Source organism: Anguilla rostrata, chromosome 1 (assembly GCF_018555375.3).
Source record: "Anguilla rostrata isolate EN2019 chromosome 1, ASM1855537v3, whole genome shotgun sequence".
Classification (NCBI taxonomy): domain Eukaryota; kingdom Metazoa; phylum Chordata; class Actinopteri; order Anguilliformes; family Anguillidae; genus Anguilla; species Anguilla rostrata.
In genome coordinates, this window is record NC_057933.1 from 83,328,849 (window position 1) to 83,344,687 (window position 15,839).

At 51.0% G+C, this 15,839-nt stretch overlaps 1 protein-coding gene across 1 annotated transcript in view; it reads right to left on the bottom strand.

Annotated features, from left to right (window-relative positions):
• The window catches only part of kmt2bb (lysine (K)-specific methyltransferase 2Bb), a 55,222-nt gene that overhangs the window by 27,687 nt on the left and 11,696 nt on the right, over positions 1-15,839 (bottom strand). Inside the window, exons 6-18 of the mRNA XM_064323709.1 lie at positions 15,451-15,607; positions 14,756-14,984; positions 14,292-14,356; positions 13,636-13,896; positions 12,428-12,534; positions 10,935-11,402; positions 9,613-9,726; positions 7,329-7,475; positions 7,028-7,120; positions 6,676-6,793; positions 6,282-6,395; positions 4,877-5,061; positions 4,643-4,744 (exon numbers count right to left, since the gene is read on the bottom strand). Coding sequence (XP_064179779.1) covers positions 4,643-4,744; positions 4,877-5,061; positions 6,282-6,395; positions 6,676-6,793; positions 7,028-7,120; positions 7,329-7,475; positions 9,613-9,726; positions 10,935-11,402; positions 12,428-12,534; positions 13,636-13,896; positions 14,292-14,356; positions 14,756-14,984; positions 15,451-15,607 — 2,160 coding nt within the window. The remainder of the gene's footprint in view (positions 1-4,642; positions 4,745-4,876; positions 5,062-6,281; positions 6,396-6,675; positions 6,794-7,027; positions 7,121-7,328; positions 7,476-9,612; positions 9,727-10,934; positions 11,403-12,427; positions 12,535-13,635; positions 13,897-14,291; positions 14,357-14,755; positions 14,985-15,450; positions 15,608-15,839) is intronic.

Below are 15,839 nucleotides of genomic sequence, written 5' to 3' on the forward strand. Positions count from 1 at the left end.
TAGTACACCAAACACGGAAAGATGCTCTACTCCACCAAACGTGGAAAGATGCTCTACTCCACCAAACACGGAAAGATGCTCTAGTCCACCAAACACGGAAAGATGCTCAAATCCGCTAAACGTGGAAAAACAAAAGAAATCGGACATATTAGAACGTAGGTTTTTAGCTGCGACTGCAGCTCTATAGCTCTGTCTGTCAGTCGGTCGGTCGGTCCACAAAAGTGTCCCACCTCGTAGCGGCCACAGTTTTCACCCCAGGAGGCTGAAATTTGGCATGGAGGTTGGTCATGACCGAAGGCAGAGCTGAGAAACTTTCAAGGCCGATTGACCAAGAGGGGGCGCGGCGATGGGCGTGGCCTATCACAAAAAGGCGCATAACTCCCGAATGGATTCACAGATTTGCACAGGATTTTGTGGAAAGGTTAGTCATGATGAGCCAAAGATGAGGTCACGTGTTTGTGTGAGGGTGTGTGCGTGGATGCACGCACACATGGATGCATGCGCGTGTGCGGTCGCAGCCATCGCGCTTGTTCTTTGTAGAGCTTCTGGGGTGGCCGGGCCCAGCGGAAGGTGTCTTCCCAGATGCGGACGGACTGTGTTCCTGCAGCGCCTTGAACCTCCGGACCTCACAGGGCGGTGTGGGGGCGAGCTGATCGCCAGGGGTGAGTCCGGTACTCGGTTAACACCAGAACCTCCGCAGGGGTAAATCTGACCGTTTTCACTTTAAATATTTTGATAACTCCGCCATCATGAAAGCCACATGGCTCCCCCTTCATAACTCTTCTTAAACACATGCACTGAACATTCTGATATCATCTGACTATATATCAATATTGCAGAAGGAAAAAAAAAAAAAAGTATAAATACTTACCCCTTAAAAAGCCACAAACGGTCAAATTTACCGTTGTTTATCGTGCCTGTATGCTTGATCATTTTGAACGCTGCGTGTAATATGTTATTGTGAAAAGACACGGCAAGGCGTATAGCCTACTTGCATACAGCTCCAATTAGCGACACCACTGATGTGCACAGTGAGCCGCACTGGTCTATCACACTGAAATAGTTCATATCTATTCTGTAGGCTATTTTTCTTTCCGTTCTACACTATTACTTTGTATCTGAACGTTCGTTTTTCAGTGGACATTTGACAGTTGTTGGAGGTTTTGGGCATTGTTTCTGTTTCCGTTTCTGGCCATTTTAGGTATTTTTTCTTTCATTGTATCAAAAAAACAAGGATTATACAGTGTTTAAATACTCCTGTTTTCTGTCTTACCATTCTGTGTATTTTTGGCCACAACTGAGAATATTTCGATGTGGCGTTCGTAAAAAAAAAAAATTAAAAAAACACACACACATTGAATGTTTTTATAGCATGTAGCCTATTGCTAAGAGTAAACAAATAAATACATTATTACGTTAGTTGACATACAAACATGGTGTGTTCACGTTTCTTGACCTGCGCCAACACAACTAAAGTATTATTTTCACAACTGTTGACGCTATTTGCAATGTTTTACACTATTTCCATGTCATGGTCATACCGACCGTTCCTGGCTATTTAAGGTAGTATGGAATCTCGGCCGTTCCTGGCTATTTAAGGTAGTATGGAATCTCGGCCGTCCCTGGCTATTTAAGGTAGTATGGAATCTCGGCCGCTCCTGGCTATTTAAGGTAGTATGGAATCTCGGCCATTCCTGGCTATTTAAGGTAGTATGGAATCTCGGCAATTCCTGGCTATTTAAGATAGTATGGAATCTCGGCCGTTCCTGGCTATTTAAGGTAGTATGGAATCTCGGCCGTTCCTGGCTATTTAAGGTAGTATGGAATCTCGGCTGGTCTGGTGTTAAACTCCTTGTAAAAAGAGTCAAAGGCTGGCGCTTCCGAGCAGAGCCAGGGTGAATCCGAGACGCTGGTGCCACCGAACATCTGGAAGCGTTCAGAAACGGGTCAGAAACGGGTCGGGCCGTTTGAGCTGTGAAGTAAACAAATTTCGACCGCGCACCTCTGGTCGCCACATGGCTGCCATTGGAAAAGACTCAACAGGAAATAAACCAGAACCCTGAGTTTCATCACGTCTCCCACAGGAAGCGGTTGTGAACTGGTGTTGTTTATAATGGCAAACAGCTGCTAAAGGCATCCTCAGCTCCACAGGTGAAGTGCCACGTCTGGGAGGACCAGATACTGGAGTCCATTGTGTCAGCGCTAGGTCTCACCAGCAGGCCAGCTGTTCCAGCAGCCGGCCTGGCTGCTCTCTCAGGCTCCCACACTACCCAAGAGACCTCCCTTTCCCACTGCACCAAGGCAGGTGACGGAAAAACCCGGAACCCGTCCGGCGGCTTCTGCGCCAGCAAATCTGAAGCCTTAGCTTTCCCGCTAGCTGCATAAGACGGCGTTCAAAGGGGAAGTACAAACTACAGAACGGTTTCAAAATGAAGCAACGTGTTCACACCAGTGTTTCCTGTGATATTGATCTCTAGGTGTGGTGGTTGGTGTCCGAAGGTGGGGGGGAGGGGGGGGGGGGAGGTGTAGCAAAGGCGAAAAAGTTTAAGACTATGAAAACATAACCTCTTGGGACTTCTTAAAAGTTTTTTTTAAATATCTAAATCTATCTTTTAGCTCTGATGAGCTCTTGATACAAGGAATAGCAGTTTGCGAGAGCTAAAAGGTAGTTTTAGATGTTCTTTAAAACCATAAAAGGTTTGTTAACCCTTGTACTGTTTGTAAATATTGAAGCAAAATAGGCCTGTATTTTGAGTCATGGTGGGGTAAGAACAATTAAAAGAGCACATTGTCCATCTAGAAGTTCTATCTATAAGAATAGAGGACTATATAACCAAAATTGATACTCAAGAAAAGTTACGAAAAGTTAAGTTAAATATTGCACTTTAAAAGGGACATTCTTCTGCTAAATTACCTCAATTACCATGACAAAACAGTACTTAGTTAGAATGTTTTATCCTTTTATTTAACAGTATAATTTGAGCTGGGTCCACATTCAAAGCCCTCTCTCTCTGTCTCTCTCACACTCAATGACAGAGTTTACATACATTGTTCATGCAAAAAAAAAAGGAAAAAGTGAGAAAAATGGCTTTGAAGATTCTGTCCTGTTACATTCTAATTCTACTGAGAAGCATGATACAAAAATTTCCTAACTAACTTAGATGCTTGATTAATGTATTTCTTATTAGCTAGTTTTATCTGTATTCATTTCTGGACACTGCAGAGACTGCTCCTCGTTATAATCATAATCGTCATTAGAATGCAGCCCTCTTTGTCAGCTGTAGCCTAACTCTCAGTTTTGCTAGCGCACTACATTCACAAAACCTTAAAAATAAACACTTTCCCTTTCGTTTTCATGGGAAAAAATCACCATGTTGTAGTATGGAAATGGAAGTAGCTGAATCACTCAAACATTTTAAATGTACTTTTGGCGATTTGACAACAATTTGCAGCCGCGATATCTCCAGGTCACCATTTTAATCAGATGTATTGTACCATTATAACAGCAGCTCTAGATTTTTTTAAGAAGGTTATGCACGTGCGTAGCTCAACTGGAACAGGTTCCCCTTCGGCTCAAACAAACACTGTTTATTTTCAGATAGTGTTACATATTTATCACATTTATTTTTTACTTGTCCGATCAGACAACTGCATGAGGCACTCCACTTGCCCAAACAGAGTTAGGATCCGCCAGTTGTCATCTCCGAATGATAGTTAACGCCAGTGCTTGAGATGGGCAGGAGCTGTCGGGACTTGTATATGAGTAGCCTACCGACTCTTCTTTTGATTACCAACATTAATTTATTTTAAACAGTATGTATTTTGAGGAGTAGGTACCAGCACGTATTTCAGTCCAATTAAAACACAGGTTAACACTATGGTATTTTGGTAATATTTGAAGCGTCGCTACCTACATTTTCGTTGTCTTTCGGTCGCTGAAGAAAAAAAAAGTGACGCTTTGACAGACAGTGCAACCTTCGCGCGCTGCAAGTCTTCCGACCGCAGAAAGGAGCAAGCACGGAGCGCACGGCCTGGGCTCTTTTTGAAAATAAATATGTGGACGCGACGGTTTGGCTTTGAAAGTGCATTTAGGCAGAAATATTTAGAAAGTTTCACATTTTTAATTTAACATATAGGCTATATACAGTATATATAACTTTTTATTTTATAATTTTTTATTTTAATTTTTTTTTATTTTATTATGGTGTGGCGGCAAGGATTTTAATTGAAATAAAAAATTATAAAATAAAAAATGATCTATTATTATATTATATTATAAAACCTTACCAGCGGAAACGTTGGTTCACACTGATAACTGAAAAGCGCTACAGAGCCAGTGTGTACCACGGTAACCTGGGAAACGCAAGCCTATTTCAGTCACTGCATTGCCCTCCCTCGACGAAGGCTGAGGTGCTGAACCTTCCAGGGTTTCGGAAGCGCTGCGAAACCTCAGCGCGAGTTGCCTGTCGCCTACGTTGCCGTGGTTACGACCTTGTAGTCGCGGGGTCACTGGGAGTGACACACACACACATCCCTCTCGAACCCTGCCGAGTTGGAGTGTGTTAAAGACAGGGGAACAGACCGCACATGCATGTCACACTACAGCCGGCTGGGGCGTCTGTCCCTGGAGGGCAGGACTCACCAGCGTGGCGTACAGGCCCTTGTCGAATTTCTTGCCGACAGCTCGGAGGTCGCAGGCCGGGTGGCCCTCTGTCCCGCGGTCAGGGTCCATCAGAGGGGCGCACTGGAGGACAGGAGAGGACAGGGACAGGACTCAGAGTCACATGCGTGTCTGAGTAAGCGCGTGTGTGTGTTTCCCTGGGCATGGGCGTGTGTCTGGGTGTGTGTGTGTGTGTGTGTGTGCCGTTGGCCTCACCTCCTGGCAGCTGACCAGGTGCTGGGTGAGGGTGGAGGTGAGCAGGCAGGCCAGAACCTTCTCCACCCCGGACCGGAGCTCCAGGTCCAGCAGCTCCCTCCAGCCACTGGGCTGGGTCAGGCTGCAGGGCCCGCAGGAGTACACCACGCTCTCCGGCAGGCTGGACAGGATCTCGTACAGGTCGTCTGGAGGAGGGGCAGAGGCCAGCCGGCCGCGTGAGGCAGGGGTTACACTCACGGCGCCGCCGCACGCTCTCACACGCTATCGCACGCTCTCACACGCTTTCACACGCTCTCACACGCTCTCACACGCGCTCCCACGCTTTCACACGCTCTCGCACGCTTTCACACGCTCTCCCACGCTTTCACACGCTCTTGCACGCTTTCACACGCTCTCGCACGCTTTCATATGCTATCATCATGCTAATACGATTGTTAGTTTTCATTTGGCAGGATTGTTTTTGTTTTGTCTGATTCTGATAAGGCAAATGTGATTCCAGTGCTAGTTTGTACTTGGCAGGATTGTTGTTTGCTGAACAGGTTACTCTACAGGGTTGGAGTCCTAATCTATGTGGTCACTTCTGGCACTACGATCTTTACTTCACTCTAGTGTGTTTCTTTTGCACCTCTGCACCTTGAACTGATGAACTTGTTGTACGTCGCTCTGGATAAGAGCGTCTGCTAAATGCCTGTAATGTAATCACACGCTCTCGCACGCTCTCACACGCTATCGCACGCTCTCGCACGCTCTCGCACGCTCTCTCACGCTCTCTCACGCTCTCTCACGCTCTCGCACGCTCTCTCACGCTCTCTCACGCTCTCTCACGCTCTCGCACGCTATCGCACGCTCTCGCACGCTGGAATTTGCTGAGCGCAGAACCAGTGACCTCGCAGTTAGAATTTCAGTGCGTTTCGGGTCGACTCGGCGGCACCACTGCGCAGCTCACTGGAGAACCGCTGCAGCGGGTTAGGGTTAACTGGAGAACCACTGCAGCGGGTACGATTCAGACACCGCAAGCACCAGAGGTCCGAGGAAGCCTGCTGTCAGGCGACTTCCCCCGCACCCCCCACCCAGCGGTGGAAGACTCTTTCTACAGTAGGTCAAGGCAGCAGTGCAGTATAGTGCAGCGTAGTATAGCACAGTACAGTGACGTATACTCTTATATTGCGTAGTATAGTACAGTGTAGTACAGCATAGTGCAGTGTAGAATAGCATCGTATAGCATTATGTAGCGTAGTATAATTTAGTGTAGCGTAATACCGCATAGTATAGTATAGTAGGTGTTGGGTAGAGAGGTAGGACACTCCTGCAGCTACGGAAATCCGGGTCCACTTCGCGGGCTCTAGGGCACCTTCTGTGAGCGGATTACTGAGGCGGCGGAGCGGCCCGCGGCAGGGGGACCCACCTGAGAGCCCCTCGCACTTGGCGTGGACCCAGTGGTTACACGTGGCGCACTGCATCATCTGGCTGTCGTAGTCATTGTCCTCGTAGCACTTGTAGCAGATGGGGCAGTAATTACCTAGAGGCAGAGACACGACAAGCCGGTCAATATTTAACTCGGGTTTGCAGGTTCAAATCCCAGCTGGCCAGGAGCCGTGGATCTTAACGTGCATTGTATCGCTGAAAGAAACAATCAGCTAAATGTCATATGAATGAGCGAAACAAAGATGCTGCTAAATACATTTGAAATCTAAAACAAAAATAACAACCTGCCTCGATTCAACAAGAGGGCTTAATCTGACCCAGGATAAAAGCACAGCCTGACCGGCCGCTGCCCCCGCCCCCTGCGCGATTCTCACCCTGGTCGTAGAGTTTGACGCAGTCGGGGCAAAGGCCCTTTTCGTGATTCCACTCCGAGTCCCAGCTCTTCCCCGGGGTCACGCCACAGCTCTTACACCTGATGCAGGTCATGCACACCTGCAGAGAGGGGCAGGAGTGAACAGGGCGGAACCAAAACAGCCGAAAAAAAACCCATTCCCAGAGATCCCATCCGGGACCTCCCGTCCAAAAACAGCCCTGATTAAACACTGATACAGAGAGAGGAGGAGAGGGGCTGAGGAGGTGCTCCTCCAGGACGACGAGCTCTCCTACACCAGAGCCTGAACCGGGGGATGACCTGTGCGGTCCACCCCCTGTGGGGGCGAGGCTCACCCAGGATTTCTTGCGCTTGTTGGGTTTGGGGTAGTTGGGGCCCAGGCAGGAGGGATGATAGCAGTTCTGGCATTTCTCACACTCCAGCAGGGGCTGGAAAGGAGCAAAAGTCCAAATCAGAAAATAAGATAATTTTTTTTTTTTTGCAATAAAACAACAATAAAACAACTTCCAGAAAATACAATAATAAAAAAACTCCCAGCCAAAGATGAGTGTGCGGTAGGTGAGCCAACCACAGGTTGATGTGCCCCCCCCCAGGTCTACGTGCCCCCCCATGTCAAAGTGCCCCAAGCCTCACTACCTTAGACGGTTTGTTCTTGCGCCCACAGACGTGGCAGAACTTGCAGCGACGGCAGCACCAGTTCTCCTTATTCTCCTCCAGGGGGCGCTCTGCAGGATCCAGGCAAAACCGGTGAAAGGGCTCGCAGCACACCTGACAGTACAGCATCTGTGAGGAGGAAGAGGCGTTAGAGCTCGCTGCATACACCACTGCAATCACTCATTGCATTTCAGCATCGCTGCAATGCACCACGCAACCATCCCTATTTCAGCAGGCTCCAGGCAACCACTGCAACCACATCAGCATTTCAGCATCGCTGCATGCACCACTGCAACCACTCACTGCATTTCAGCATCGCTGCATGCACCACTGCAACCACTCACTGCATTTCAGCATCGCTGCATGCACCACTGCAACCACCCACTGCATTTCAGCATCGCTGCATGCACCACTGCAACCACCCACTGCATTTCAGCATCGCTGCATGCACCACTGCAACCACTCACTGCATTTCAGCATCGCTGCATGCGCCACTGCAATCACTCACTGCATTTCAGCATCGCTGCATGCGCCACTGCAACCACTCACTGCATTTCAGCATCGCTGCATGCGCCACTGCAATCACTCACTGCATTTCAGCATCGCTGCATGCGCCACTGCAATCACTCACTGCATTTCAGCATCGCTGCATGCGCCACTGCAACCACTCACTGCATTTCAGCATCGCTGCATGCACCACTGCAATCACTCACTGCATTTCAGCATCGCTGCATGCACCACTGCAACCGCTCACTGCATTTCAGCATCGCTGCATACACCACTGCAACCGCTCACTGCATTTCAGCATCGCTGCATGCACCACTGCAATCACTCACTGCATTTCAGCATCGCTGCATGCACCACTGCAACTGCTCATTGCATTTCAGCATCGCTGCATGCACCACTGCAACCGCTCATTGCATTTCAGCATCGCTGCATGCACCACTGCAATCACTCACTGCATTTCAGCATCGCTGCATGCACCACTGCAACCACTCACTGCATTTCAGCATCGCTGCATGCGCCACTGCAACCACTCATTCTCAAGCTCAGGAATCGCCTTCACCAGGCGTCATTTAAAGTCAAACTAGTCAATCATGTTTCAAGACCTTTTTTTTTTTTTTTTTACATTACATTACAGGCATTTAGCAGACACCTTTATCCAGAGCGACTTACACAACGATTCCATTTTTTCCTATTTTTTACATTTATTTATTTTTTTTTTTACATTGTATCCATTTATACAGCTGGATACACACTGAAGCAATTCAGGTTAAGTACCCTGCTCAAGGGTGCAACGGCAGTGTCCTACCCAGGAAATGAACCTGTGACCTTTTGGTCACAAGCCCAGTTCCTTACCCACTGTGCTACACTTTTAAAAAATTAAATTCTCTTCAAAGGGCATTGGCACATTACAGGAACTGGCTCAGAGTGGGAAACGGACTGTTGGAAAACGCATCATAATATACAGTGTATCGGAAAATATTTGTAATAAATCAACCGGAGGTATCATACAAGGCAGACGAGGGTTGTGTGCGGGGACAGCGACTGTCCGGAGGAAGGATGCCACTCTATTTTCTAAATAAGCAAAATACCAGTTGCGTTCAGTTGCAGAACGGCTGTCGAGCTGTCCTGGGGAGCACTCGGCCATTTCTACGATTAACTAACACCATGAACCAAACTCTACGTCACTGCATACAATACTCAGATACGCAGACACAGACCTGGGAGCACAGCGGCTACATAGTACACACACACGACACGTGCCAAACAGTACGTCACATACAACACACACGACACACGCACGCACCACACACGCACAACGCACACACATGACACAACGTACACACACACACACACCACGTACACACAACACACAGCACACAGACACACACGTACACACACGACACACACACACCAAACCACACAAACACACGCACACACACACACTCACGTACACGCACACACACACACGCACACACACTCACGTACACACACACACACACAAACCCACAATACAACACATGCACACACGTACACACACTCACGTACACACACACACACGTACACACACAAACCCACAAATGCACACGCGCGCACACAAACACTCACGTACACACATATCCACATGTAACACTCATCATTAAAGTGCCACAGTAGTGAGATCAGCTCCACAAAATGACAGCACTCAGACAATTTCCGAAAAGTGGGGTGGAGTGGTGTGGGGCGCGCCCTGTCCAGCGGGCCGCGGGCGAGCGAGCAGTACCTCATGGTGACCTTTGCTGGCGCAGAGCAGGCAGACGTACTGCGGCACGGTCGGGACAGAGGTGAGCACGCTCAGGCCCCCCATCAGCCACACGTTTTGGATGTTACAGTCCTCCTGTGGGACAGAGGGAGAGGGGCAGGTCAGAGAGACACACCCAGGTTTTGGATGTTACAATCCTCCTGTGGGACAGAGGGAGAGGGGCAGGTCAGAGAGTCACACCCAGGTTTTGGGTGTTACAATCCTCCTGTGGGACAGAGGGAGAGGGGCAGGTCAGAGAGACCACCAGGTTTGGGTGTTACAGTCCTCCTGTGGGACAGAGGGAGAGGGGCAGGTCAGAGAGACACACCCAGGTTTTGGGTGTTACAATCCTCCTGTGGGACAGGGAGAGGGGCAGGTCAGAGAGTCACACCCAGGTTTTGGGTGTTACAGTCCTCCTGTGGGACAGAGGGAGAGGGGCGGGTCAGAGAGACACAAAGGTTTTGGATGTTACAGTCCTCCTGTGGGACAGAGGGAGAGGGGCAGGTCAGAGAGTCACACCCAGGTTTTGGATGTTACAATCCTCCTGTGGGACAGGGGGGTCAGGCAAACAGAAAGGAAGCAGAAAATGAAAGAATGCATTTAAATTAAAAATGAGAACAGTCCCATCTTTAAATTATGGACATGGTTTGGATTATGGTTAGAGTTATCATGACTTACAAACTCGCCAAATTTCCTCACAAAAATTTCATTAACGAAAGCGAACGAAACAAACGGAAAGCTAGGTGCAACACTGACACACGGTGGATGTTGAACGTATTGCAGGTTATCGCAGGGCTTCAGGAGCTATTTTTGAATCGGGGGACGTGTACACACCACAGTATTTCTGAATCTATGCCCCTAACGGCAGTGCTGATTCAGGCAGGAAACTAACCCCGATTGGTCCATCAAGCACTTTATGAATGCTTTCCCTTTTACGTCTATGTGTGATACGTTGTTTCATCTGCTGCTGTAACACCCAAATATCCCCACCTGGGGATCAATAAAGTCTATCTTATCTTATCTTATCATCCTTGGCTGCAGGACCATAGCAGCTGGTGAACCTGATAGGTCCACCCTTGGCTTCAGGATCATAGCGGCTGGCGAACCGGATTGGTCCACCCTTGGCTTCAGGACCATAGCAGCTAGCGAACCCGATTGGTCCACCCTTGGCTTCAGGACCGTAGCGGCTGGCGAACCCGATTGGTCCACCCTTGGCTTCAGGACCGGAGTGGTTGGCGAACCCGATTGGTCCACCCTTGGCTTCAGAACCGGAGTGGCTGGCGGAGAGGGCGGTCTGGGCCTACCTTGAAGTCGACCCGGATCTTGTGTGAGGGCTCGGACGGCTCCTTCTCCCCTGGGCGGACCGATTGGTAGCGCGCCAGGCACGCTGGCGGTTGCTCCAGGGGCCTGGAGGGGGAGCAGGCGGTCTGAGCTCGGCAGGGTCGCGCCCGACTCTCCGAGTCCGGACCTCCTTCCGGCGTTTCCTTCCACCCGATGCGGGTCGCCAGGCGAAAACCGCCGCAGTCCCCACCGCCTCGCCACCCCCCGCTCGCTTCCTGGCGCGGCCGCCACGCCGCCTCGCGCCCGCGCCTGCTGGGCGGGGCCAGGCTGGCGGTGGGCGGCGGCTCGTCCTCCCGCTCGGACAGCGTGTCCTCGGACTCCGAGCGAACCATGCGGAGGAGCAGGAGCTCCGCCTGCCGGCTCTCCCTCTCCACCCGCGCCGCGTCGGCCCCGCCCGCGTCCTCCTGCAGAGCCTGAGAGGGGCGGCACCGCTACAGCCAAAGCAGAAGAGCACCAGCGTTACGCCAAAAAAGATCCCCGGCAGGCAGGCCGCACACGCAGAGGGGACAGGCACCCCACCACCAGGAAACACCGCCACCAGCAAACACCGCCACCAGCAAACACCGCCACCAGCAAACACCACCACCAGCAAACACCACCACCAGCAAACACCACCACCAGCAAACACCACCACCGGGTGAGAGAGAGAGGAAGAACCGCGTGCGTACAGGGGGGGGGGGGGAGGGGGCTGGGGAGAGAGACAGAGAGAGAGAGAGAGGGAGAGGGAGAGGGGGAGAGAGAGAGGAAGAGAAAGAGAGAGGGAGAGAGAGAGGAAGACAAAAAGAGAGACAGCACGAGAGAGAGAGAAGAAGAGGGAGGGGGGAGAGAGAGAGACAGAGAGAGAGAGACGTGCAATATCCCGCAGGAGCGTGTTATCCATCTAGGAGTCCCAGAATCAGAGTCTGTTAGTTTGTGCAGTTAGGGCAGTTAAAGGCAGTTAAAGCAGGACCGGGCTTTTCCTAGCCCTGAGAGCTGTGAGCATCGCCCTCATTCCCCTCCAGTCTGGAGCAAACCACTGCGCAGGCATCACACGGGCTACGTGTGCTGAGCTGAGGGAAGCGCTGGAGTTCACTGATATACTTCTGAACAAAGGGGAGTGACAATTAGGTGGAAAATGAGATGTAAATTGGTTAAAAGGTATCTTTCTACACTCAAATCATTAAATGCCAAGTAGTCCCCCCAGCCTCACACACACACAGCTGTGAATGGGGGACTGAGAACAACCCTGCCCTTGTGGGTTACTACGCCAGATACTGAGGCCCATTCTCCTCATGAAACACTCTTGCTTGGGGAACGTTATTTGTGTTTTTGACGCCCCGGATGAGGGCGAACGTGACTCGGAGGTCCTGGAGCCGCCCGTCCCTGTGCCCACGCGGAAACGTTACTGTGTGAGTCCGGTCAGCCGCGATCGAGCCGCCATCAAGCCGCCATCGGGCCGCGCCCGCCTAACCTTTACCTTTTCCACCTTGCGGCGGCAGGGCGGGACTCGGTGCTGGCCGGGCCGGCGATGCCGCACGCCGTCCTCCGAAACGCCGCCGGGGAAGCCGTCCAGCGACGCCAGGTCTGGGGGGGCAGAAACAAAATACAAATTAAAACAAGACCCGGTCAAAACCTAGCATATGGCTGGACCGAACCGGCCGGCCAATGGCGTGACTTCATCACTCAGTCACAGACATGCGCAGTGTAACTTCATCACTCACTCAGTCACTCAGTCAGTCACAGACATTCACGTTTATATGGCTGGCCCCGCTGTTGTGGTCCAGCCAAAAACCCCCTACAGCATGTAAAATGCCCATCCCATCTTCTGTTAAATGGTAAATGGTAAATGGACTGCATTTATATAGCGCTTTTATCCAAAGCGCTTACAATTGATGCCTCTCATTCGCCAGAGCAGTTAGGGGTTAGGTGTCTTGCTCAAGGACACCTCGACATGCCCAGGGCGGGGTTTGAACCGGCAACCCTCCGACTGCCAGACAATCGGTCTTACCTCCTGAGCTATGTCGCCCCTGTTAAACCAATTACAGACGAAACTGTCTGGGCATGTAAAACCTTTCCTTCTGGTGGAACAATTTTCACTTATTACTTCTTTTTCTCTTCAATCGGGAATCAAAAAATATAAAAACCAGGCATCGTGGAAAATAAAAAGCTTTCCGGTAAGCCAAGGAAACAATCCCATGATACACTAGATATGAGTGAAGGCAGTATTGTCAGTCGGCCAATAGTTGTGGCCGAGGCAGGAACCTGGGGTTCATTTCAAGCAATGGCAGTCTCATTAACTTACACATAAAACTCACCGTCTCCTTCGCTTCCTTCCAACCAATCCCTCGCTTCCCGAAAGTCTACCGGCCCCCCCGCCCCACACCCCCACCTCAGCTTCTAGACCAGGACAGCTCCAACTCGTCTAACATCCTGTAGGTTTCCATTTCAACTCTGGCAAAGCGAACCTCGTTCAACAGCTAGCGATCTCGCTGAGCCGCTAACTCAGTAGAATCAGGGCTATCAAATCAGGGTTAAAATGAAAACGTGCAGGACGGCAGATCTCCTGGAACAGGAAAACTGAAATGTTCCAGCTTCGCCACTAGAGGGCGACAGCACACCCAATGCGCGCGCACGCAGAGCTGGGTATCTGTGCCCTGGTCAGCTGACCCCTCCTCCCGCTCCTACCTTGGCTGCGGGGCCCGGGCGCCCTGCGGCGGCCAGGGGAGGCGGAGCTGGAGCCGCCCACCATGTCCAGGTCCGAGTCGTAGTCCAGGAGGTCGCAGTAGGAGCGTGGTTTCACGCAGCGGCGCGGCTGTTTCCGTAGCGACGGGCTCTCTCCGTCGGCCGTGGGCGTGGCCGGCGACCGGCCCCCCGCTTCCCCCGCCTCGCCCTCGTCGTTGCTGGAGTGACAGCCGCTCGCAGATGACCTCCTCCGCTTTGTGTGAACTGTACACACACACACACACACACCAGTGAAAACATGCCTATTTAAACTGCATCTGATGCTCAAACCGTTGAAAAATGAAACTGTAACCCATGCTTCCTAATAATCTCAATTTCCTTCCTTGCACCTATTAGAGTACCTAACTTCATGTTGCAGGATTATGCCTTGACGACTACCATCTGTTATGAACCTAGTGACTTGGCATCAGCACTGCTTGTGGCCTAAACCTGTACATCCACACTAAAGTCAGTCACTCTGACCGGACCACAGCTTCTGCTAAATGCCTAAACGTAAACGCAAATGGCTTCAGGCGCTATGATGAGGCTCGAGAAGGAGCTCATTCTGGGGTAAATGGCGACATCCGATGGATGGTGTGTGTAACTGCATGCCGGCGTACCTTTGTGGAACTTGCCCACCAGGCGCTGAGCCTTTCTCTCCTCGATCCGGTCACACCTCTTAAACCTTGAAGGGAGGAAGGAAGGGAGAGAGAGAGCAAGAGAAAGTGAGCGGTCCCATATGATATTAAATGAGTTCAGTCATTTGAAGTGTAAAGGTCAAAGGCGGAAATGCAACTGGAAATGGATACTATCATTGTAAATCCCATCTATGGAAGAGAAATTGCCCGATTTTTTACATCAGTACCAAAAAAAATGAATACAGTCAGAAATGAATCCTATTTTCAAATACAATGAGGAGTATATTTAGTTCACAAAACAAATTGCAAACATGACTCATGGAGGAAAGGCATTTTTTTGGTTTATGGGTTGAACTGTCTAGAACTATTAGACTCAAAAGCTGGTTTAAAAAACCCTCCTCCTGAGGGTTACAGGTTGCCCTGAGCATCGACAGCGTGCCACTTACACACAGCACTGGCGTTTTGTGTTGGGTCCCCCGAACTTGGGCTTGTCCAGGCAGTTGATGCACTTTCCGCAGTCCTCCTCGTGGTGGCACCCCTTGCAGGTCCCACACCTCCGTGACCTCATGCCGAAGGGCCCGTACTCGCTTCGCGGACGCACGACTAGGCCCCGCCCCTTAGAAACCTTCGGCTCCTGCTGGGCGGGGCTTCCGGGCCCTGAAGGGGACGTCCGGCCTGTGGGTGGGGGGGAGAAGACCACCATTAAAAAAAGAATCCTTTGGGGTTTCTCACGCTCGAGGAAGGCACAAACTCAAGGAAAAAAAGAAGAGAGAAATAACCCACTTGTATTGAGGCTGAATCTGATCAGCCTTGCATTAAATACATAGTGTCTGTTCCTACGCTGTTCTGTTGCTTATAGTTAGCAACCCATACCTATTTGCACTTGGTATCATTAGTCAGAATGGCCTTGTGAGATGGACAAGAGCACCTGCAAGATGAATAATCGTAAATGTACACACGATGCGACTTTCACAAAGAAAGATGTCACCTCATCGACTGATGAACACGGGGGGGAAGGAGAAAGAAGCAGGCAGAAGACAGAAAGTGAGCACTTCCACGGTTTCTCTAGCGTCTCTAGCGCCGGGCCGGCGAGCGCCCGGCTCAGCGGCAGAGCGGCTCGGCGCTCTCGGGGGGGCCTCACCCTGTGCGGTGGGGGAGGGGGAGGCGCCGGACCGCTCGTGGAGCGGCAGGGCGCTCAGCCTCGGCCCGTCTTCGGGGACGGTGGCGCGGGGCTGGCCCAGCACCACGGCCGCCGCCCGGCACACGTGCTTGATCCGCGGGCCGCCCCGGCGCAGGTCCTGCCAGGGGGGGGCGGGGGTGGGGGGGAAGAACAGGAAGACAGGCTCAAACCGACCGTCCTAACAGCAGCGATCGGCCACTTGGAGACAACCCTGCGGTCCAAAAAGAAGTGCAGCTACAGGACACTGTTGGATTACATTCACAACAGACGAGCAGATTTCACTGCAGGACTACACTCATTCATACTTACACACACGCGCAATACACAGGCAGAAAGACCGACTGGACATT